Raw genomic sequence first — 23,734 nt, 5'->3', positions numbered from 1 at the left:
GGCCAGTGTGTGAAATGCAACCCATTCATACCACTAGATGGCGTTACAGGCTGAATTTAAAATTTACTGAAAGTAAATGCAGCAAGACATTTTTGTCATTACTCATTTTTAAAGAACTTCAATGAACTTTTGAGCTAACCAGTGATCCTAATGCGAATACAAACTGACATCACGCCCTTCATACTTGCCGTCCACATGGTGTTCATCTTTAATGAGCGGCTCATGAGGTGCAGAGAAGCTGAAGCCATCCATCCATGAGGCAAACGCGGATGAGTTGCTTTTGTTGGAGTAGGGAGGGGACTGGTGATGCAGAGGGCGGGGCTTAGGTAGTCATAGAAACAGATTAAAGGCGAAGATATTTCCGATAATTATTTTATAAGCATTTTTGTCGCAGAGCTCCAGAGATTTATGTCGCCAGCCGATCAAAAAACAGTATAACATTGTTCTGAACATTTGAAATGGTCTTCGGCTTGGATTATTGATGGAAACAGCGCATCATTCTCGCCAACTCCAGGTCTGAGTGTGTGGACAGCAGGAGGGAGGGAGGCAACGGACGGCAGATGCCTTTGCAGAGAGCTGCTAGGACGGATGTTGTGTCCCAGATAACTTATACTTTAGTGACACAGCAAAACTTCTTTTTTAAATTAGAAACTTACACCGTGGGAGGAAGAAAGAAGTTGGATTATCGATAAACAGCCGGGCTACTTGTTTGGGTGAAGGAGACATGAAGTGCATCAGATCACTGAGGATGTAGTAAAAAAAAAAAAAAAAAACGACAACACTGATTAAGGATATTTTATGGGATTTTTCCAATTAAACCTTTTGCAACCATGGAAAGTGAAGTTTTCCTGCCATGTCTGGAGCAGTTCATGATGAGCCCTCTTGTCACTTGGGTAAGTAAGTTCTGCAGGAACGTGCCACTACGTGCTACGAGCTACCAAACATATTTTCAGCTTGATTATTATTGTGATTTTAGATTAAGACATTTATGCCGGATGATCAAGCAGTGCACTTTGACTTCTCTGCCCTGTTGGATGGAGTGTTTCTGAACGAAATCATGAGTCAAATGTAAGTATTTCTTATGCTTATAATATGAATTAAATTAAATGCGATTTGTATGTATCCAGAAATAAATGTTAGTTATTCAAAATTACTTAATATGAAGTGCATAGCTCTTATTGTATCAACTCATTTCCAGTAACATTTTAAACAGTTGGTACCACGGACCGATCCAGCTTTTGTTTAACACTGATGGGACAGTCTTTTGATGAATATTTAATGAATAAAAAAACTTCTAAGTTTAGTAAATATAATCACTGTGGAACAAAACACAGGCATTATTTTAAGAGAGGAACAACGGGAAAGACGACCAGAGATTTACCAAATTAAGGGCATCATACAGGCTGTCAAGAGGCTACTTAAGAGATTATGATTTGGGGCCCCTTATGTTCTTAAGGAGTTACCCTCCAAGATGACAAACTCATGCCCCCCTGACTGTCTGCGTTGTCAGAAATCATTCAAAGAAAAAGCAGTCCACACTCTGTTAGATTCATCGGGTGACCTACATTCAGAATTTGGCAATGATGTAATATATACAACGTCCAAACAAGAATGATATCAATATATGAGATCGTTTTAAATTCACACAACCTAGTGCACCTGTCTAGCCATCCTAAGTCTTCAGTTCTCTTTTATCCAGCTAAGGCCAACGAGCCACCATAACTGGTCTAATTGTCAAAACAATGTGCAGAAAGGAAGAGGCGGGATAATCTGTTGGATTGTGAAACCCTTTAGGATTACGGCCCGTTTAGTGGTGGTGCAGATGGGAGGTGGAGGGGCAGGACAAAACAAAATCACAGTGTCTATGAATATCAGGATACCCTTTTCCATACTGTCATTTTAAAGAAAATCCAATATGCTTTTAGTTTACAATATCTACCTAGAGGTTTGTGTACATTGTTTTTTTCCTACAGGTTGAACAAAAAGTAACTGTGGAAATATTCCTATCCATATAATTGAAAATGTATTTGTTTTTCCCAGAAGTTCTTCACCCACACCTCCGGATGAACTGACCAAAGTAAACAGGATTCATAATCTAAGCATCCTTGTTCAGCTGATCAAGTCTTATTACCAGGTTAACTGCATTTTCTCAATTCTTCCATCTGATTAGGACAGTGACAATATATTGATATATTGTCCTACGTTTTACAACACAGTATCGATGTAATATACAGCTGATTTGATGAACAATAATGATATTTTTGTCATCAATTGTTTGTTTGTGTCTAATATCCTAATGTTCTCTGAATTCCATCACAACATCTGATAAACAGTAGTTAGTGCCATTTTCTAATGCATGGATTATCTAGTTCTCCTTAAGACTGTGTCCTAAATATCAACTGTATTAACATCTGTGTGGTGTAGTGAGGTCACCACTGTAAAGCTGCTGCCAGAGCCAAACACTGTTCAGGGCTAAAACAAGCAGAAAGTGTGTGCACTATTGCATTTTACTCAAGGCTAAGTTCTTTAGGTTTATTTGGAAATATTTGTTTTACAGCTGCACTAGTTCTGTTGGTTGGCTGCAGCTCTCTGCACTATTCAAGCATGTGTGCTGTGATGTGTAGGATGCAACCCATTCAGGCATGATGCTTGTATGTTTTTGTATCAGTGTACTTTTCTAATCCCTTTTTCATCACTTTACCCTCTGTATTTTGCAGGATTGTCTTAAACAATTGATAATGGCCCCTTTGCCAAATGTATTGCTGCTTTGTAAGACTCCATATTCTGGTATGTAGTTTTTCATTCCAGCGTTTATTATCTCAATTGGTCTAAGCCCAATCCAATTATTAACTCTTTTACAGAGCCAGGACTTGAAGAAATGAAAAGGCTGTTGCTACTCCTTTTGGGTTGTGCTGTTCAGGTACTCTGAGCGCTAAATGCAGTTTTTACAGTATTGTAACAGTCTAAAGAAAGTTCAACTGGTATTTGTTCTTTTTATTCAGTGTGAAAATAAAGAGGACTATATTGATATGATCCAAAGACTGGACTTTGATACTAAATCTGCGATAGCTGCCCATATTCAAGAAGTATATAGCATTTTTATAATACAAATATAATATCATCAATAAGTCACTATTTGCTGATTTAACTCTGAGCATTTGTCATTTTGCTTCTCAGTTGACCCAGAGTCAGGAAAATGTTTTGGATCTGCACTGGCTGGAGGTCAGTGAGGGACAACCAGATGAGCTAGAAGTTGTAGCCAGGAGAATGGCTTTGCACATCCGCAGCCTGTTGGATCAAAGAGACAATTATTTGGAGGTATGCAGAGAATTCAGGGGTTATCTCTTACATTATACACATATAATCACAATATTTTTTTATTTTTTATTTGGGCAGACAATCACAGAGCTAATGCAGGATTTGGAAGGTGGTCGTAGCCCACAGAACACACCCTCAGACCCACAGACCTCCAGCTACTCTCCCTCCAGAGAGCAGCAGCAGAGAGGGGCCCAACAGCACCTGTCAGTGGAGCTGGCAGACTCTAAAGCCAAGATCAGAAGACTTAGACAAGAGCTGTAAGTTAGCCAGTTTGATAATATATTTGATCTAATTTAATATTTACATAAATATCATTATTATATTGTTGTATTATTATTATCATTATTACTAAGAACCAGTGAAAACTTAATTCAGTAACTCGGTGTATAGTTTATAATCTATAAGGTATAACATTACTCAGCTTGTGTGTAGGCCTCTTTTGGACTGTCAGTAGACAGTGAGTTAAGGCAGGGATCCTATCGGACAAGTGTTGGCCCCGGGGGGATTGGCCCACATTACTGCCTGCTTGGCAACTTCTATAGCCGGGCTCTACCATTGACCCACATTAACGCTGCACTTCTACAGATACTGCATGACTATAAAATACCCATCCAGTCCAAATACTCTATCTTCTCTGTGTTGTCCATGGTTACATAAAGTCTCAATCACAGTAGTTTATTTTTTCAGAATGTTCTATTTATCACGTGAATGTACCATTGTTGTAATTTGCTAGACAGAAATTTGGTATATTGTGTCTAATTCAATTATTCACACACTATGTGTATTGCTCACAGTGAAGAAAAAATTGAGCAGATACTGGACTGCAGACATGAACTTGAAAACATGGGAATGGATCTCAAGAGGATCCAAGTGGAGGTGCGCACTCACACCTACTCACACACAAGTCTAATTTATTTGCAAGTTTCTTTAAGGCAATATAGTCTGACAAAGAAACTTTGAAAAATGACCAAGATTTGTCAGTTGTTGAAGTGAGTTATTTTTTTGTATTTTCCCTCAACAGAACACCCAGCTGCTGGTAGAGGCCCGTGCAGCTCGAACATATCGCGATGAGTTGGACTCCATGAGAGAGAGAGCCATTAGAGCAGACAAGCTCGAAAGTGAAGTCGGACGTTACAGGGATCAGCTTCACAAGATGGACTTTTACAAGGCTAAAGTTGAGGTCAGACTGGATGAAAAGCAACTTTTCGTGTAAAGATTGTAAATAAAAAATAAATACACATTTGTACATGTTCGCAGGAGCTCAAAGAGGACAACAGGGTGCTACAAGAGACCAAAGAAGTGTTGGAGGAGCAGCTAGAGGGGTGGAGGTCACGTTCTGACATAATCCATCAGCTGGAAAAGCAGTGTTTGCTGTTGAAAGCTCAGGTTCATGACATGGAGCAGGTCAGGCTTTTATTCGATCAAAAACAATTCACTGTTGGTCTGTTCCTTATTCAAAAGTCTTGCTACAGGACAAAGAGGTTGACCAAAAGCGCATCGAAGATTTGCAGGAAGAAAACCTTTCTCTGTATATGGCCCAGAGGAGGAGTATGGAGGAGTCACAACACCTGGGCTGGGAATTAGAGCAACTGTCTAAGACTACTGAGAACTGCCAGGGTAAGAGTTTGTGAGTGTGTGCACATAAATTATGTAAGAATGTTAATGCACGCATTCCTTCTTTTGTCTGCTGGTACTTATTAGTTACATTGAAAAAGAGGCTTTGTCCTAAAATGGGTCAGTTTGAGTGCTTTGAAATTGGTCAGAAAATTTAAGATGCATTTAACCGGGATGGTTTTGTTTTGTGACTTATTACTAACATCAATTTCTAGACTTTAAATTTCTGTCCTTCTATATTTATTTGAGCAACTTCTCACTTCCTGCATGTGTTGTGTTTTTGAAGGTCCTCTAAGTTTGAGTGAGGAAGTGAATGAAAATACTCACAGTCGGATGCTTAAACTTGAAAAGGAAAACCAAAGTCTTTTGAGAACGATTGAAGAACTCAGAGCTGTCCCAAGGAACACAGAGCCTGACTTTCAAAACTGTAGTGCTTCAATGACAAAAACACCCAAAGGATTGCAATCATCACATCACATTTACACGACAAACCATATGAAGACTGCAGCAACTCAAGAAAGGTCAAGTGTGGATGCAAACTGCCACAAAGCCCACCTGATGACCATGGAGCCGATCCAAAATAAGATTTTCTTTACAGAGGAAGCAAGTTTTATAACACAGGAGCAGAGTCTGGTGGTTAATGGGGTTGGTGAAGAGCATTCTGAAGCCCTAATGTCCAGCCTCGAAGTGCAGGAAAACGGTCAAAATCTGCTGCACTGTTTACTTGAGTCTGAGAGTGGCTTAAGTCTTCCAATTCACTCCTCCTATGCCAGCAAGCACACACAGCGACTGGAGGCCAAGTGCAGGAACCTGGACATATTCAACCAACATCTACAGACCGCGTTAGACAACACCGGTAAGGGCTCCAAGAGCTTAAAGATTATATTGTGAACTTCTGACGATAACTGTTGATTATCTAGATCGAAAGGTTCAACGTCTCGAGGCAGAAGTTCAAGAGCTGGAAACAGAAAATCAAACTTTGCAAGCCGCTTTGGAAGAACTGCGTATATCTACACGAAGACTGGAGCAGCTTGAATCTGAGAAGCAAAGCCTGGAGCAAGAAAATACTGTTCTGGAGAGAGAGAGGAGACAACTAGAAAAGGAGAGCAGACGACTTCGCCAACAGGTAAGAGGACCTTAGTTTAAAATACACAATCAAGCAACAGAGGGCTGGCATGTGACAGATATTCGATCCATATATTTCAGACCGAAATCCAAGATGCCAATTTAGACCGAAGTAATGTCAATATAGCCAGCCTGGAAAAAGAGACACGTTTTCTTGTAAAGGAGCTGGAGGGTTTAAAGGAGACCGCTGAAAGAGTCAAAAGCCTTGAGAGAGAGAACAGAGAACTGAGCAAGCAAAGTGCAATCGACCAGAGGACATTGGCCAATCTTCGAGAGGTGAGACACAGCAATGTGTGCTGTCGCGTTTGCTGACGAGATAAACATCTTGTTGACCTATACTGTACCTATACTCTCATGTTCCTTTACTCTCAGATGATGAAGAGATGATGGTCATAATTATGTTTTTTTTCCAATAGGAACTGGTCAGTGAGAAGCTCAAAAATCAGCAAACAAACAATGATTTGGAAAGACTAACACAAGAGCTGGAGATGAAAGATGTGCATCACAGAGAACATCAAGATGCACTAGAAACAAGGTATGCATTAAAAATTACAATATATAGGGAAAAAATATTATGTTTGATGCGTAATTGGCTGTTTTTTGTTTTTGTTTTTTTCTTGCAGTAGGTTTAAGATATTGGAGTCTGAACTTGAGTTATCGCGTCAGAAGTCTGTTCAGATTAAAGAAGAAAAGATAGAAGCACTTGAAGCTCGATTACAGGAATCTTCAACAATGAATCTGCAACTGCGCCAGGAACTTAAAACGGTATGTTCACAGCAACTGTATTTAAATAAACAACACTTTGGAACACTAAATCATTCTTTGTCATTCTGCAGGTGAAGCTAAGCTGTGAGGCCTTGCAGCAGAGGCTGGATGAGGAGTCCACATTAAGCTCGTCACCCCCTAAAGAGAGAGGCAAAGCAATGAGTGAGTGGCTACGAGAAAGTCAAGAAGCAACGAAAGAACTGCTAAAACTTAAAGATCGACTGATCAAAGTGGAGAGGAACGTGAGTGTGCATAATTTTGTATTTTGTTTGATTTTTGTCAGTGATCAACTGTCTCCTATAACACAGAATGCTACACTTGAGGCAGAGCGCCAGGCTAAGCAGGCCCATGTGAAGCAGCTGGACGGTCAGTGTAACAGTCAGCAGGCTCAAATCCTGGCTCTGCAAAGACAGGCTACAACATTACAAGAGAACAACACCACTCTACAAACACACAATGCAAACCTGCAGGTAATTTGACATCATGTAATGCATTTTGGAGGCTTGAGACCATGAATGGATGCATTGTTTCAGGTAGAGAAGTCTACTTTAAACTCCCAGTGTGCCTCCCTGATGGCCCAGAACGCCCAACTGCAGCAGCAACAGACAAAGACCGAGAGTGAGCGGGACACTGTTGTGCGCGAGCGAGAAGAGCTGCGTTCAGTGCATGAGCAGTTGTTGCGCGATCACGAGAGATTGGCTGCTCTGCATGAGAGACAGGCCATGGAGTATGAGGCTCTGATGGGCAAACACGGATGTCTCAAAAATGCACACCGCACTCTAGAGCTGGAGAACCGCACCCTGCAGGATAGGTGAGGTCAAAAAATTTTATTTTTTATTTTTTTATTTAGCACTTTAGCACAACTAGTCAAAAAGAACACAAAAAGCATCCATTCGGATGTATGAATATACAACAAAATAATGAATAATAATAATAGCATGTGCATGGGAGAGGTAGAAGCCATTAGGCTTATAACAACACCACTCCCAAGTAAACAATTAAATACGAATCAGAGTCATGTAAAACACATCAGCAACATCAAGTTTTAATTAGCACCACATTATCTACTAAAAGTCTTCATGACAATATTCACAGGTCATTTATGTGAATCAATAACATGTCCTGTAACATTTAAAATATGTAATAACGTTGTGTAAAAAGTTCAGAAGATATACACACGTTGCTGCTTTTTATAAGGATATAATGCATGAATAAACCCATTACTGTTCATGTGGCATACCTCTAGGTACAATACCTTGCTGCAGCAGCGGGCCAGACTTGAAGAATTAGAGAAAAACCTGAAGGAAGAACAAGTAAAGATCGCAATGGAAACAGACCAACACAAAACAACAGTTGCTGAGTGTGGCAGGTTACGAGATGAGAAGGATTGGTGAGAAATATATGCATACAGAAAAAACACCATTTTATGTTTACAAATCAGTGATGTATTTAAAAATATATACTTTTTTTCCTCAAAGGCTTAACCAAACCTATCGTCAGCTTCTCAATGACAATGAGTTGCTGACTGCTGATCACAAAGAGGTCAAAAGTCAGCTGAATGAGGCCAAACTTGAGCACACTTGGCTACAGGCTGACTTCTCTAAACTCAAAAAAGAGTACCAGGAACTGGACATAACCTACACTAAGCTAAGCAATCAATGTGAAGTATGTGCTGCAGTTGACTATGGAGACAGTATTTAGCTTATGCTTGACTATAAATTGCTTTATGACTGTTAAATGCATTACAGTTACTGAGCCAGCTGAAAGGAAACTTGGAAGAAGAGAATCGGCACCTGATCAACCAGATTGAGACACTGATGCTTCAAAACCGGACCTTGTTGGAGCAGACCATGGAGAGCAAGGATCTGTTTCATGTTGAAGAGAGACAATATATGTACGCCAATTAAAAACTTGACACTTATAAGTAAATGCACTTCTGCTGACTTTTCTGTGTTCTTTCATTTCAGTGATAAGCTTAATGATCTGAGAAGGCAGAAGGAAAAGCTTGAGGAAAAGATAATGGACCAGTACAAATTTTATGAGCCATCACCTCCTCGAAGGTACATTTTAATTACCATTAATAAATCATATTTAGTATTTTAGTATTTTAGTCAATACAGAGTGAAGTATCTGTTTCATTTATCATTTTATTTCCTATTTAATTTAAAACAACAAAACTGCTAAGCCAATGCAGTTTGAATGAAAAGGAGTAGAAGAGAAGATCAATCTTATTATATCGCCCCCTTTGTTACTTTACAATCACTTTAGATCAGTTATGTTATTAATTTTTTAACACTATTTACAATTACCACCATTGTGTTTCTTTAACCCTTTAAATGTCCATCTCGTCTATTTTTATTGCGACATCAAAAGTTTGCTTCATATCTTTTGTCCTCTCAAATCTTTCAGATATTCTAGCCATGAAGATTTTCATCCCAGTGGCTTATAAATACAACTTTGCTATTGTAGATATTACTGTAGAGATTTTTTGAGTGCGTAAGTTTAGGTCTAAGGTCTATCGTTGCTTGGTCCCCGCTCTTTACAAGTAACAACAGTTTGCAAATGAATAGTATAACTGATACAGTATGTTCCCTTAATTAGCTTCTCTTGTCTTTTACAGACGTGGAAACTGGATAGCACTTAAACTGAAGAAGCTGATTAAATCTAGTAGCCGTGACAGTGGATCGGAACACCCTCCTTCCCCAACTCACCTTGGGGCAGATCCTCACCTCCTCTGTCATGACAACAGCTCCTTCGTGGGCTCTGATGGGTTGTCCTCTTCACCAGGAGGTCCCAAGATGTCGCCACAATACAGCAGCAGTGAGTATGGGCTACATCTAGCTCTATAGACCAGAAAGAAAGCCTCAAATTGTTGCTGACTACAAAAGATACTGCCTTCCAGTTTTATTAAAATTATTTTCTTCAGCAGTTGGACAAATTATAAATATTAAATAAATCTATGATCAGTGGTTGGTCAGTTGGTTGGTTATTATGCACATGAAAGTTTTGCAAATGCATGTAAATGTTGTCGAGATGTTCCTTACAAATCTCTCCTTTGTCTCTTGTGCTTTACTCTCTTCCTGTTGTCTTTCCCCTCCCCGCAAACCACCCTCGCCTCTTACCTGTGTCCACTTCACATTTTTTTGTGCTCATTCTAAAAAAAAGACTCTCTCAAAATATTCCCGCGTTTGAAAAAGAGAATCAAGAACAAGGACAAAGCCAAGTCCATCTTCCGCCGATCCATGTGTAAGAAACTCTGTAGTCCACCATCTATTTTAGCTTCTATTTCACATTTAACTTTTTTCTCTAGCCATTGTAAGTGTATTGAACATGCAACAAAATATGATACAAATATTGCTTCATTTTTATACTTTTCAGTTTTAGTTATTTTTCAAGTTTCAAAGCTAATGTTATGGTTGTAATATTAAATGCACATAAAACAATTTAATTAGACCAGGCATAGTTATGAGTGTCAGCATTATTTTAGGTCCAGGACACGGATATAGTATTTCAGCTCTCAGACTACTTCCAACTAGTCTTTTATTCATCTGATTCATCTTTTTTTTTAAATCCCATTCTCATTACCTCTCATTTGCTCATCCAATGTAGCCTTGAGTAGTTTAGCGCACCCCTCGCCTCCGATCACAGATGAGATGTGGGCTGGCAGCACACGGCTTTTGGACAGGTCAGATACGGAGATAAACGCGGACGACACACTGACATCATCTTTTTCAACATCTATCCTGTCCATCCTCAACCGTCATCCCACCAAAACAGAAACCTACCATCCGTCCATTCACAACTCTGAGACTGCCCTTGATGTGTGTGACCTATGGGTAACAGGTAGATAGTTTGTTTTATATGCTTTATGCTTAACTTAAACAGCCAGCTTGATTGTTTTGTTTTGTTATGTATCAATCTGGCTCTTGTCACATTATTTTTATGCTTCTTGTGTATAGGACTCCAAATAAAAAAACCTCTTTGAAATTTACTAATCATCTGTACATCTTATTCCACTCAACAGATAAGGATTCAAATGACAGTGCTGTGCCATCTGGAGTGGAAGATAACGACGAGCTTCAGAACCAAGGTAAATCTCTGTGGGTTCTGATTTAGAGGATTCCAGCATTATACAGATGTATTACCAGCCCAGGAATTAGACTAAGTCCATCAAATTGCAATCATGACCTTGTTTTATATTAATCTCCAATGCTGTGAACACACAGGCTAAAGCAAAGCTGAAAAGCTAAAGCTTACTTTTACTGCCCACTGGTGGTGGCATCATACATTGCCAATTTCTCCATTGTTAGGAGACAGGCATGATACATGCTTAGCAGAAAATTTGGAGGTTGTTGTGTTAAGTTTGTGTAGACTCTCAGTCATCCAGTAATTATCCATGGAGTAGAGAGTTGAGGACGTCTTCTTCAGAAGCTTCTTCTAGTTCTTTTAACTGGCCTGTGTATTAGGGATTTGGCTTATGTGTTTGACCAGTCGACAATATTAAAAAATCTTTACTATGACCTGGTATACTGTAATAAGAAACATGTTAGGTAGTTTGAGTTGCATATTATGTGTATATATGTTCAGATATTAAACCGAGTCACTTGTTTTTAACTAAATGTCACTTTTTTTCCAGATGCAAATCACATTCAAAGTCGAGCCCAAAGTGAGAGCAGTGGAGAGTTCAGTTTAAGCTTTGAAAATCAGCCATGGTCCAATGGTAGCAGCCCTGTCCAACAGCCCCAACCTCAGTGCACTTCTACCATCCAGCTGCCCACTGATACTTCTACTCCGCAGCGCGACCATCTGCAGAAATATGCTGATGCTACACCCAAAGAGAAGAAAAAGGACCTTGGATCAGTGCAAGATTTCTGGCTCACAAGAGGGACAAGAAGCTTAAGAAGGGGTTCAAAAAACAGGTTCACACACTGTCTGTCAGATTCAACAGAGGCTGATAAAACAAACCAGGCAGAAACAGAGACTGACTCAAAAGCAGCTTCAGGAAATACGGTGGAAACTAGAGTTGTTGCTTGTTCTCCAGTCACAGTGCTTTATGTCCAGGGTAAATCATCTTCAATGTCTGGCTGCCTGAACTGTTTCTCCACACCAGTCGTTAAGGAAGGGAGACTTAAAGGGACAAAGTCTACTAAAAGCCTTCCCCGTGCCAATAATGTCATTTCCAAAGCAGAGGGTTCATTCAGGCGATCGAGTGTCAGCAGTGACAGCAAGCTAAAGCTCGATTCACAACCTGTGCAAGTCTCTGAGTGTAAAATAGAACAAGACATTTCAAGTCCAACAAAACAAACAGTAGTAGATGATCATAATGTTGACCCTGTTCCCCCAATTAAACCTCCAAGAGACCCAATTATTGTCCCCACAGATCGCACAAAGTCCCCTGTGCAGGAGTCGGCCTTTGCGTCAGCATTCACTTTTAACTCAGTTTTCTCCAACACAATCTTTAGTGACTCTGTGATCACTACCACACCTAACATGGGCACACCTGCAAACACGCAGAACTTTATGCAGCTGACTCAGTCTCTGTTGGAAAATGGTACAGGCCAAATATATGTTTGTAACACACCTCAAACCTTGCTCAGCGGGAACAGCGGAAAGGATCAATCTATAGAAAATAGTGTTGACCCACAAAAAAGGACAATCTAGGAGTTACATGATGACTTGATTGTTAAAGAAGATCTTTTTTAGAAGAAGAAGATCTTTATTTATATAGCGCCTTTCACAGACATAGTCACAAAGCGCTTTACATGAGACAATTGTACATTCACTCCATACTCGGTGGTGGTATGCTACGTTTGTAGCTTCAGTTTCCTCTGGGGGAGACTGATAGAAGCGCTGCACACATCTGTGCCAACGGTCCCTCTGACCACCACCATACATTCACTCACACACACACATCATTTATCCTGGCCTATTTTTAGTGGTAGGGGAAACTGGAGTACCCAGAGGAAGCCTACGCAGACATGGGGAGGACATGCAAACTCCACACAGAAAGGCTCCGTCCAGGTGGGAAACGAACCCTGGACCTTCTAGCTGTGAAGCATGAGCGCCAACCACTGCGCTACCGTGCCGCCCAGGGTCAGGGCTTTTTTCCCCTTCAGGTTGGACAAACTTTGAAAATTGAACGAAGCTGTGATTGTGTTCTCTATGCAATAAAAGGATTTATACACGGTTTGGTTTAGAAAGATGTAGGTATGTAATGTATGTAATGTGTCATTTATAAATACTTGAACACCCTGGTATCTTTGTGAAATGCCCGTGTGACAATCCTGTATGACCATGTGATTGCAGTATGTCTAGTAGCCTACTGTGTTAACTTTATTTATTTTATTTATTTTCCAGAAAACATGACAATGTGTTAGGTTTGTTGCTTTTGTTTTTCTTTTTTGTTAATTGTTCCTACACTAAGTTTACAGCAGGCTATCACTTGATTTTTTTATATACTTGTATGTATACTTTTTACTGTTTCTTTCATCTTTTTTTATTTTTATTAAAGTTCATGATATGATTTGCAATTTGTTTGTAATACATTACAGTTATACGCGTTTGTCATTCTTTTATAACAGGACTTCGGTCCCCTAGATTTTATTGGTCAAAAACATAACGTCACGTGGGTCAATGCGGAAGTCTTTTGTTTTTTCGTTATAAATGTTATTTGGAGGGGTCTGGATCCTGGACTTGCTATTGCAGAAACAGACCCGTTTTCCTAGCTTGTTTTATCGAGGTTGTGGCACGATGCTGAACGCTCCCGCAGCTGACCGAAACAAGGAGCCCATCCTGTCCGTCCTCAGGGATTGTGTTGACCCAATGAAACCTCTCCAAGCGCTCGAGATCTCCTCCGGTACCGGGCAGCACGTCACACATTTCGCTCAGGCTCTGCGTAACATCATCTGGCAGCCCTCAGAGTATGATCATCAATCTTTGACCAGGTACTGCTCTGTTTTAGGCATTCATTCAGGCCTATTGTACATGTTTTTATAATTAGTAGAATTATGTATAATAAATATATTACAAACTGTAAACTGTGTGTCTTTACCATACTTCGTACAAAATGCAACGATAGTTTATTATTACTGGCATAACACTAGAAAGTGAAAGTGAAAGTTCTAATGAATTTTGATTGAAATAACACGGTGTTGTCACAAAATACAGCTCAACAAGGTCTAAAACCAGAAAACATGGACCCGAAGGGAGAATAAAGCCTAATCAGATACGGCATGATTGTCTGGTTTAACCCTCTCACTGTCCTGTGTAAAACCAGAAATTGGTCCGAAATGCCATGAAGATTATTGGCAGAAAAGAATATCCTTTTTTACAAACACTCTTTGAGTTCTCGGCCCTACAGGCAAAAGATTCTTAAAGAACCGTCTGATGTGCTCTTAAATGAATTGGAGCTTCATCGGGGAAACGATGTCGGGCTATAGGAGCCACAAGTAATCGATACAAACAATCTGTATCGGTTGCTCTTCTTAACAAGCGCAGATAGTGCTTTGTTCTCTTGTTGCCTGACGAAACTCTGGGCGACTTTGTGGCCTTAATGTGTAACATATTATATTGTAGTGTGAACAGCCATATTCCACTGTTGAAATTATGCCGAATGAGCTGATTGTTGTCCTTTTGAATGTATTTTAATGCAGTGTCATATACTATACTATACTTTGTATGCACCACAGCATGCCAAGTCCAAGACGAATTTCCCTATGGGACAACTAAGTTTATCTTATCTTATCTTATCATATCAGACAACCCTAAATTGCAACACCTAAAGAAAAACAGTAATGGCCATTCTACAGTTTTAGAACCTGGTCTAAGAGAACATGTTCTAACAATGGATTAGGATTTTTGTGTTTTTCACCTACATTGACAGACAATCTTTGTTTGTTCCCCTCTCAGTATAGAAGCTCACAGAGCCCACTACAGGCTGTCTAATGTGAAGCCCGCCATTCACCTGGATGCTTCTCTGCCCCATGATCATTGGGAGGGCATTTATCCAGAGAGTCTGGATTTGGTTCTGAACATCAACATGATACACATCTCTCCAATGGCTTGTACAGAGGTAGGTCATGGTGGACACACACAATATTTATTCATGTAAGATAGTAGAAGTTTATTTTTGCTGAATATGACATTGATAATCCATCTGCTGAAAGCCCACACTTGTACATGTGGTCATTGCACATGAACATTTAGAATTGCCTAAAAATGCATTTATTTAACTCAATATAGCTCATCTATCTTGCAAGGATGGCACTTGCTGTATATATATATTAATTAATTATATCCTTGCACCACTGTTTTCTCCCAGGGTTTATTCAGAGGAGCTGGTGCAGTGCTAAAGCCGCAAGGTCTTCTATTGACATACGGTGTAAGTGGCTTTTTTTTCTTTATAGGATTGACATGGTGTGTATGATAAATGTGTTCTTCTTTATCATCCCCAGCCTTATGCAGTGAATGGCAAGATCACACCAGAAAGCAATGTTGATTTTGATTACAGTCTAAGACAAAGGTACAGCAATAATTTGAATGTGTGTGGTAGCTACTGATAGTAAAATGACATTTTAACCCACAGAAATCCTGAGTGGGGTTTGAGAGATGTGATGCTGCTCAGATCAATAGCCGAAAGAAATGATTTAATTCTTGAGAAGATTGTGAGTTTTTCCTAGTTTTACATTTTTGTCTTTGCTTTTGGACTGTAGTTTAACTCTTTTTTTCCTCTTTGCCATTTAGATTGACATGCCTGCAAACAACAAGTGTCTTCTTTTCCGAAAGGAGAGTGTAGTGTGAAGTATGCTGTCTGCTGTTGTATTCAAGCTTATAAATAAATGCTTTTAAAACTTTTTATAAATTATGTTTTCATCATGCACATTAGGAGATAAAAATGCTTTTATTTGAAGATAAAAAAAAGAAGCAAAATGATCCAATCATATAATTCTGCAAAAACAGCATTTGTGTTGAATGCATACAAAAACTTGAGGAATTGATAATATCCTTTCAACAACCCTTTCTGCCCACAACCTCACGCAGCCTCTTGAGTCTGCGCTCAGTTATTGACCTGACATAGCTGTCTGACTGGATGATTGCCATGCCATCCTGTACAACACCCATGACCAACAAAGGGTTCTCATCCATTGTAATGTTGGGACAGGGGCAGCCCCAGTCTATCTTGGCTATAGTCACTTCAATATGTTTTGTATTAAAGAAAGTCAAACCCATTTTTTCATCTCTAAGAACTTCTTCCAAACTAAATCGAGCCAACCCAGAGTCTAGATCCTCAACCAACTCAGTTAGACGTCCCACTATGGCAAAGTCACTTCGACACAAACTGGGGACCATTTTTCCTTTAACCTTGCAAGTCTTACAGGGTTTCTTTTTCCGCTGTGGACAGTTTGCCTCGCACTCTTTCTTACTTTGAAAGTTGTTGGCATTTCCATGGCATCCACCATAAGCAAAGGCTTGGCACTGCTTCATGACAGTATTCCAGGCCCACCGTGCTTCCCAAGATTTACATGGTCCTTGGACTGCTGGCAGGGAGCATATGCCCATCCCTTCACGCTGGCAGGAGGCCTTGCACTCTTCAAAGGTCTCGAACCTGTTGCGGCTGTCTTCACAACCACCATTGTTAAAAGCCTGACAACTCCCTAGTTTGCTGTCATAGTACCAGTCCACATGGCGTTCTCCGCTGCAAACCTGCTGGTCAACTTCAGCTAAACAGTCAGCCGGAGAGAAAGGGCGACCCATGAGCATTTCTGGGTCTTCAGAGAAGTCATCTTCTGCTCTACGTATGACAGAGAGTGGATAGTCTGCACGAAGCACTCCTGCAGAATTTCTTGCAATACAGGTGTAGATACCTGTATCCCACACCTGAGCATTGTAAACAACAAGCTGCCCAATGTTAGTGATGACCACATTACCATACATTTGGTCTGGCCTCATGACCAGCCGCTCTCGCCGCTCACTATGCTTCTCCCATGTCACATCTGGCCTGGGAACCCCTACTACATCACAGTGGAAGCTGACAGTGCCCCCCACATAAATGGACTGATGGTGTGGATTGGAATAGAGAGTAGGTGGCATGGGGTCCTCTTGGGATGAAGTCGGAGTTGGGTGAGCCGTAGTGTCCTGAGGCAGTGGGCTGGTGTGAGGTCCCGTGAGGTAAAAGCGACAGGCAACAACAGTTAAAGTGACTCCCCGGATGCAGGCCTCTGCATCCATATAACAACGGTTGAAATAAGTGAGACCATCAGATGCACAAGTGAAGTTTGGCTCCTTCTCACAGCGGTCCTGACATTTACAGATGGGCTGGTTGTCCCAGATGTCACAGGTAGCGCCCTGTTGACTGCAGATGAAGTCATCACAGGTTGCTGTAGTGTTGGATTCACTTGCATTTCCTGCGCTCTGTCCTCCTGGCTGAGCTGGGGTTCCGTCTGAGAATCGTGCTGCCACACAGCTGTTAAGACCACACACGTTGGTGCAACATTTTTCAAAGTCGGCACAGTCCTGCACAAAACAAAAATGTGTTCAGACATAGCGAATAAATTATTGTTGTCAATTTAAAATTCTAAAAAAGCTCACATCATCCACGTTGCATTCCCTCTCGCAGGTGCTCTGCGCATCAACCCACAGATTAGAATTCAGTTTGTTAGGACAAAGTCCCACGTGTGCAACTTTTGATTCTGGTGTATTTGCACAACCTAAACCCAGGGAATTTAAAAATAAAATCGCAAAAAAATATCCTCGCATCCATCCTAATATTTTCTTCGAGTTAGACACACGTAAATTTTCAAGCCGCTGGGGGACTTCGGTTTTTGCCAGTTTGTTAGTTTTTGTCATTGTTGCTTTCTTGCAAATAGCGTTGTCTTAGTAAATCCATAACTCAATCAGGCAAAAAAAAAAAAAAAAAAAAAAGGGAACCGGTCTGCATAGGCTTAAGTTATCCCCCAAATTCTGTGTAACTTAATTTTTTAAAACTGTCCTCAGTTGAAGTGCGCGCAGAGAAATGTCCTGCTATACATGGTTTCACGCTGACCATGCTGACCCGGTTTCATTTATTTGACTCCAAATAAATGAAATTGTTGCTTCTTTCTTTCAAAAGAGGGTCTCTGTTTTGTAGCTCCGGTCTACGATGCATGCGAGCGAAAGTCCACGATGAGAGTGAAGGACGCAACGCGAGCCTTTGAGAGTGTGAATGAAAGCAGAGAGGGCAGTCCTCTGTCCGCCCCCACGGTCGAAACAGTCTGAAACTTTTATGAAGCGGCATCGTGCACTCAGCAACTGGACAAACATTGTAAAATCATCAAAGAAAAACGTGCACCGGGTGTAGAAATCAGGCCAAACTGCGCATGGAGTTGCGCATTCCGGTGAGAAATACATTGTTTAGACTAATTTTACAGATGTGCCATTTTTTTTAAAGGGTCATCGCGTTTTTTCTTTGTATTGAGGCATTTTGTTTGATTATTTTTAAAGATATGATTGTGTACATAATTAGACAGATAAGTGCTTTAAATGCAAGTCTGTGACAATTTGGCAAAAAGTAAGCGTGTAAAAGTCGAGCACGGGGCGTGTGCATCATGTCTTATAAAACATGTTGTTTACGCCCTTCTTGTCTAGACGGCGGTCTCTTTAACACCGTTCCTCATTCACACGTAGCTCAGAGATGCCACGGTCAGGTGGGAACACATAAAGTACCACATTTTCAATAGTTTGCAACAACTCATTGTCTCGAGGCAGCTCTGGGGCAATGTGAAGCAGCACCCTCATCTTTTCATTGGAAGTGACCCTACAACCTTTAGATGACTTTTGACCGGGCTGTATTCATGCGCTGCTCCTGCGTCCTGGGTTTCCAAAAGTGGCCAATACCCAGAAAGAAACTAATCAATTCAGCACCCCCCACTGGCGCTCTGCAAACCAGCACCGGACAGGACAAAGGAAGCATTTCTGCGATTCCCACGGTGAACTTGATGAACGTTTCACTAGCGAATATAGTTGGCAAACACACTCACAGGCTATAGCAATGATAACTTCGTATTCTTGCAGCAGATGAACATAACATTGTCCTGATCACCAACAAGAGACAAGAGACGACTTTAATGATCTCTCTATGGAGAAATTCACTTTTTACACCAGCTTTCAAGAACACTCAAACGCAAATAGATTGGAAATGTGCAATCAAAGAACAGGATAATGTGCAAACAAGTAGGCCCGATAGTAAATGGAGGTATCTACCTCCATCCTATCTATCCTATCTAAAAGGGGCAAAAATATATATAATGATAAAAAATAGAACAGCACATGAAATATCAAAATGGCAGTGCAAAGTTTGCAGGTAAAGTGACATTGATACATAGCTTATTATTATTATTATTAGCTCCCCTCCTGGAACCGCCACCTTAATGTGGTGGAGGGGTTTGAGCACCCGAATGATCCTAGGAACTATGTTGTCGGGGGTTCCTGGTAGGGTCTCCCATGGCAAACGGGTCCTTGGTGAGGGGTCAGACAAAGAGCGGTTCAGAAGCCCCTTATGAGGGATCCATAGGAGAGCCATAGGGGCTGGTGCAGTGTGATTTGGGCAGCTCCAATGGCTGCCCCCACGACCCGGCAACGGAAAAGTGGAAGAAGATGGATGGATGGATGGATGGATGGATGGATGGGTGGATGGGTGGATGGATGGATGGATGGATGGGTGGATGGATGGATGGATGGATGGATGGATGGATGGATGGATGGATGGATGGATGGATGGATGGATGGATGGGTGGATGGGTGGATGGATGGGTGGATGGATGGGTGGATGTTATTGGCTGGGTTTCAGGTGGCATCACAGAGTTCTTAAGGCCGATTTGAGGATATTTTTGGCATTGTACACAGAGAACATGAACCCAGACAATGATATCAGAGATCAGTTAAGGAACAACTGGCTCTTGCCTCCCAAATGGTAGTGTGACATAGAAGTTATTGCACATGTTTTTCTGTGGAAAAAGTTCATCGTCAGACTTCCTGCAATGGTCTGAGCAGATGAACCCGTGTCTGTGGCCAACTTGCTATTAACCTCCAAAAAAGAGTCACGTTTGCTCTCTGCAACACGGACATGCGTGTCTTATTTAATGGTAAATGGATAAAACACATGGCCTTCAAACACACTCCACATTGAAGTATTTTTAATGTTTCATACGTTTCAGGGAGTGCGGAGACATTAAGGGGTAGATTTCGTTTTGAAGTTGACCCTTGTGACCTCAAATTCAGAGACAGGCTCTGTTGCTGTTATGACATCACACTCATAACCTCTATTGATGCCAAGGCCCTCTAATCTGCTATTTTGAAGATAACTCATATCAGAAATCTTTTCACTATGTTTTTTCAGCTTATTTGGTAAATGTTTTATTCACAAGCAAGTTTCTGAGTCACAATATGTCTCCCTATTTGATTGTGATGTCAAAAATGTAATAAACTCACATGTCGTATGTTAAGAAAAGCACACAATTTTACTTTTTTGTTGTTTTTTGATCACTATTATTTGGTTATTGTCAGATTTGTTTTGTTGACATGAGCTCTCTGTTTCCAGATAACCTATCGTTATTGTTGTAATTTGATCCATAGCCATACGTCAGGGACTATGGGCTAAGTAAATTTCGCTGGAGGCCAAAATATATCTGGAGTGTATTTCCGGGGTCCCTAATCAAAAGCTCCGGTAAAATGTGTTTTAATTGGGAAAATACTATTGAGGAAACCTTTTCCAATAAATGAATAAAAAAATGTTTACACTTGTATTGCACTTTACAAGCTTATGTCACAAGTTTCTGCAACACCGTAGTAATTATTTATTCACTCCACACTTGGTGGGTAAGCTGCTATTGTAGCCACAGCTGCCCTGGTGCGGGATGTCACACATGGCTGTAATGCGTTGTTTATATCCTGATCATTTATCAGTGCCCTCTGCTGGACATGTGAGGAATTCTGTCCTTTCTTTACTTAAGTTGCCCCCTAGTGGCTGGAGTGAGCATTCTGGTTATTTCTTTCAAAATTCATAACTCTGCACAGGAATGGACTAGAGACTTACTCTTTTTTTTTTTTTTACATACTCGAGAATTTGTGCTCTAAGAGTCTGGGGGATTCCCAGACCCGCCGGGCCTCTTGTGTGCCTGATACACTTCCATGGTTGTAGGCCTATCGCACTATCATCACACGGTGTTGGAAGGCTACATTGTATATGCGCCATCTTGTGGTGAAAAATGCATTACAGCAGTGAACCTGAAAAATGTGATAACGCTGGTTGATCTATTCTCGTTCAGAAATGTGAACCAAATCATCGTGAATAAGCTTGTTGAACCAGCGGAGAGGGATCCCATAGACATAACATGGTTGCATGGCAACAGTTTAAAATTATTGTCTTCTATATAAACATCACGAAAATGGTCACACTGAAGAAAGCTGGGTAAATTGTTTAGCAAAATCTTAAATGTGATTGTGTTTACTATATTGAGCAAAAACTGTGTTTCATGTGTCATATGCACTTCAAACGTTGTACAAGTCTCTACAAAAACGGACACAGTTTTGAAAGAATACCAAAAAAAAATGGAAAACACCTGAATATAAGACAAATCTTTGTGATGTTTGGTGACTTTGTGAGGAGTTGGGGTTGAAATATAATTGATTTATTTTTAAGCGTGTTATTAGGAACAGACACAAGATTTATGTTTCCGCTGTTGAACAAAACACGCATGTAGCTGGCTTTTGACGTGACATAAAGAAATAAATAAATTACAATCCATTTATAATGAAGAACACATAAATACATGTACCAAAACAATATTCTTCTTAGAATTAAAAAGCCAATTTTCACCCTGTCACTCACCGGGTCCACATATACCCCCTCACTGAGCAAACCAACAAATCATTCATCAAGGTCGCCAAACATTAGATTTAAATATGCAAGGTAATTTATTTTAATAATCAGAAAGATCATTGTCTATCTAATCATAGGAGCATGTTTAGTATCATTGAAATGTTTGTGTTTTGAGTTTCCCCAGTTCAGTTTATCTTTAGAAGTAGTTACCTACTTGGAATGTTCCACAGTTTGACTTTACATAGAAAATTTAATTTATTTGTTCAGCAAATAAACTGTTTGAATAACTGTGATTTCAATTATGGCTGAAAAAACTTGATACTATTTTTCATAATAAAGCAGCCCTGACATCTATTTGCACCAGCATAAATGGTGTATACAAGATCTGCGGACGGTTGAAGCATACACTAACAGTATTTCATCCACCAAAACAGGAATACTAGTTTCTTATCAGGACTCTGCAGATTGGAAATTCGGAATGCATTACTGAAAATATCTAAAAACGTCTGTACCAAGCATCAATAGTTAAGACAAAAATATTCCACTTAACTTTTGTTATGGTTACAATAATTCCTGACTAAAGTAAACATTTCCTGTAACACTGAAGACATACAAGGCATTGTTCCCACATGAAGTAACATTCCATCAAAATATAGAGTACATACATTTAGAATTAAAAAAATCATTCCAAATACCATCTTGTTCTTTGATGTAGTGTTTTCAGGCATGTTATTCCTTCTCAAAGGCCTAATCAAAGAGAGCCTTGATCACAAAACAAGTAAACAGATGGCACCGGCGGGTCGAGGGACCTAAATCAGTTCAACTACGCACTTCAGTTCAATTCACAGAAGTATGCGGATAAATCCATCTCCTGTAAGCAGCTGGTAGCTTTTTCTTGCTCTAGCCTAGTGTTTAAGAGCAACGACAACATGTCGATCATACTGTTCAAATAAAGACAACCATGTGTGTCTATGAAATTTTGCAGTTGCCCTTAGATGATGAAGTGTTCTTTGGTGGACTCTGTGGCGGCCTGAAAGACTTGGAGCGTTTCAAACTGTTGCCTTTACTTGAACTGCTCCCTGATGCTGCACTGTTGGTTACAGAGTAAGAGCGTCCATGCATCATGACAGCATTCATACCATTGGCCATTGAGAAGGACTTGAGGTGGGATTTGATCGCCACAGGGAGAGGCAGCTTATCAATGAGGTGAACAGGTGTACATGACACAATAGATCGGCAGCATAGATCTTGAAGGCTGAAAACTGCAAGACAAGAACAAAAACTGAGTTACGTGGGCACTGAACATCTTATATAGGAATAGGTTTTCATTAACAGTCACAAGTGCATTATGTACCCCACATGACGTGCTGCCGCTTGTTGAACCAGGCACCCTGAATCATGTCTTGCATTTTGATAATGTAACAATATCACAGTGGCTTTCGTGCTTTAACATGGGCTGCAAGTTCGATCAAATCGGTTCAGCATGAGTAAAAGCACAAACTTAACAGTCAACGAAAAATACAGCTACCCAGGTTCCCTCCCTTACCTGGTACCTGTGAGCGTGCTATTTTTGAAAACTACGGCCTTCACTGCCCGCGTCCACGTGACTGACGCCCCCTAACGTTGCCTAGCAACTAGTCATGTGACACAATGGCTCACTGTGTGGCTCCTACACCAACTATTGAGTGGGATGGATGGATGCCACATTTGAGCAAATACCAAAAAGCAGAACTAACATAAATTAATTATTTAAACTAAACGCTGTTCTGTTCTTGTGTTTAGCTTATGAAATGTGTTTAGAAAGCAACTGACACTAGTTAAACCCATTTCATTGCACAAGGAATTGTTCAAATGTGCTGTGGGGACAGAAATAGGTGTAATCATTGACATTACTCTACCTTATTACTTCTATTTAGTTCAATATCAAAACTAGTCTAACACTTGTATAACACCAGGGCTCGAAGATATTCAAAACACACACCTCAAATCAAATTGAAATATTTCCAGGACCAGTCGAAATACACCCGGGGTTAATTCAATTGATAGCTTGTAGTAGTA

At 40.4% G+C, this 23,734-nt stretch overlaps 4 protein-coding genes across 4 annotated transcripts in view; 2 read left to right on the top strand and 2 right to left on the bottom strand.

Moving 5' to 3' along the window:
* Positions 1 to 640: 640 nt before the first annotated feature.
* LOC306960969 (girdin-like) lies at positions 641 to 12,513 on the top strand. The gene is made up of 29 exons (XM_079553559.1): positions 641 to 893; positions 977 to 1,068; positions 2,041 to 2,134; positions 2,718 to 2,787; positions 2,862 to 2,920; positions 3,003 to 3,086; positions 3,178 to 3,318; positions 3,397 to 3,575; positions 4,113 to 4,194; positions 4,340 to 4,498; positions 4,576 to 4,722; positions 4,791 to 4,935; positions 5,219 to 5,788; positions 5,853 to 6,058; positions 6,139 to 6,333; positions 6,474 to 6,592; positions 6,681 to 6,822; positions 6,894 to 7,064; positions 7,131 to 7,292; positions 7,356 to 7,633; positions 8,069 to 8,212; positions 8,301 to 8,487; positions 8,571 to 8,716; positions 8,790 to 8,882; positions 9,443 to 9,642; positions 9,988 to 10,068; positions 10,432 to 10,665; positions 10,847 to 10,912; positions 11,459 to 12,513. Exons 1-29 carry the CDS (start codon positions 831 to 833, stop codon positions 12,481 to 12,483), a joined length of 5,334 nt encoding a protein of 1,777 aa, XP_079409685.1. The 5' UTR covers positions 641 to 830; the 3' UTR covers positions 12,484 to 12,513.
* Positions 12,514 to 13,449: 936 nt separating this feature from the next.
* On the top strand, positions 13,450 to 15,664 carry mettl26 (methyltransferase like 26). Its single transcript, XM_079554022.1, has 6 exons — positions 13,450 to 13,766; positions 14,731 to 14,893; positions 15,143 to 15,202; positions 15,276 to 15,343; positions 15,407 to 15,485; positions 15,565 to 15,664. The coding sequence occupies exons 1-6, from the start codon at positions 13,486 to 13,488 to the stop codon at positions 15,619 to 15,621; spliced, it is 708 nt and encodes a 235-aa protein (XP_079410148.1). The 5' UTR covers positions 13,450 to 13,485; the 3' UTR covers positions 15,622 to 15,664.
* Positions 15,665 to 15,828: 164 nt separating this feature from the next.
* Positions 15,829 to 17,587, bottom strand: wfikkn1 (WAP, follistatin/kazal, immunoglobulin, kunitz and netrin domain containing 1; the record flags this gene model as incomplete). Its single annotated transcript, XM_079554249.1, has 2 exons — positions 17,410 to 17,587; positions 15,829 to 17,334 (listed from the first exon to the last, which is right to left on the bottom strand). Exons 1-2 carry the CDS (start codon positions 17,575 to 17,577, stop codon positions 15,829 to 15,831), a joined length of 1,674 nt encoding a protein of 557 aa, XP_079410375.1. The 5' UTR covers positions 17,578 to 17,587.
* A 4,118-nt stretch (positions 17,588 to 21,705) lies between these two features.
* The window catches only part of LOC306960986 (ras-related protein Rab-40C-like), a 3,961-nt gene continuing 1,932 nt past the window's right edge, over positions 21,706 to 23,734 (bottom strand). Inside the window, exon 6 of the mRNA XM_079553596.1 lies at positions 21,706 to 22,938. Within this exon, the coding sequence (XP_079409722.1) occupies positions 22,646 to 22,938 (293 nt within the window). The 3' untranslated portion in view covers positions 21,706 to 22,645. The remainder of the gene's footprint in view (positions 22,939 to 23,734) is intronic.

This window comes from Gobius niger (assembly GCF_951799975.1).
Source record: "Gobius niger genome assembly, chromosome: 3".
NCBI classification, from domain to species: domain Eukaryota; kingdom Metazoa; phylum Chordata; class Actinopteri; order Gobiiformes; family Gobiidae; genus Gobius; species Gobius niger.
The sequence above is the reverse complement of the archived record's forward strand: the minus strand, read 5'-3'. Positions and strand labels throughout refer to the sequence as shown.

What these genes read in the sequence shown, in the direction of transcription:
- LOC306960969 (XM_079553559.1), top strand. Translation starts at nt 831, where the DNA reads ATGGAAAGTGAAGTTTTCCTGCCATGTCTGGAGCAGTTCATGATGAGC. An exon ending in TAGCTGCCCATATTCAAGAA is followed by an intron (nt 3,087 to 3,177) that starts GTATATAGCATT and finishes TTTGCTTCTCAG; the next exon opens with TTGACCCAGAGTCAGGAAAA. An exon ending in CGACGAGCTTCAGAACCAAG is followed by an intron (nt 10,913 to 11,458) that starts GTAAATCTCTGT and finishes CTTTTTTTCCAG; the next exon opens with ATGCAAATCACATTCAAAGT.
- mettl26 (XM_079554022.1), top strand. Translation starts at nt 13,486, where the DNA reads ATGTTATTTGGAGGGGTCTGGATCCTGGACTTGCTATTGCAGAAACAG. An exon ending in GTCTTCTATTGACATACGGT is followed by an intron (nt 15,203 to 15,275) that starts GTAAGTGGCTTT and finishes TATCATCCCCAG; the next exon opens with CCTTATGCAGTGAATGGCAA. An exon ending in ATTTAATTCTTGAGAAGATT is followed by an intron (nt 15,486 to 15,564) that starts GTGAGTTTTTCC and finishes TTTGCCATTTAG; the next exon opens with ATTGACATGCCTGCAAACAA.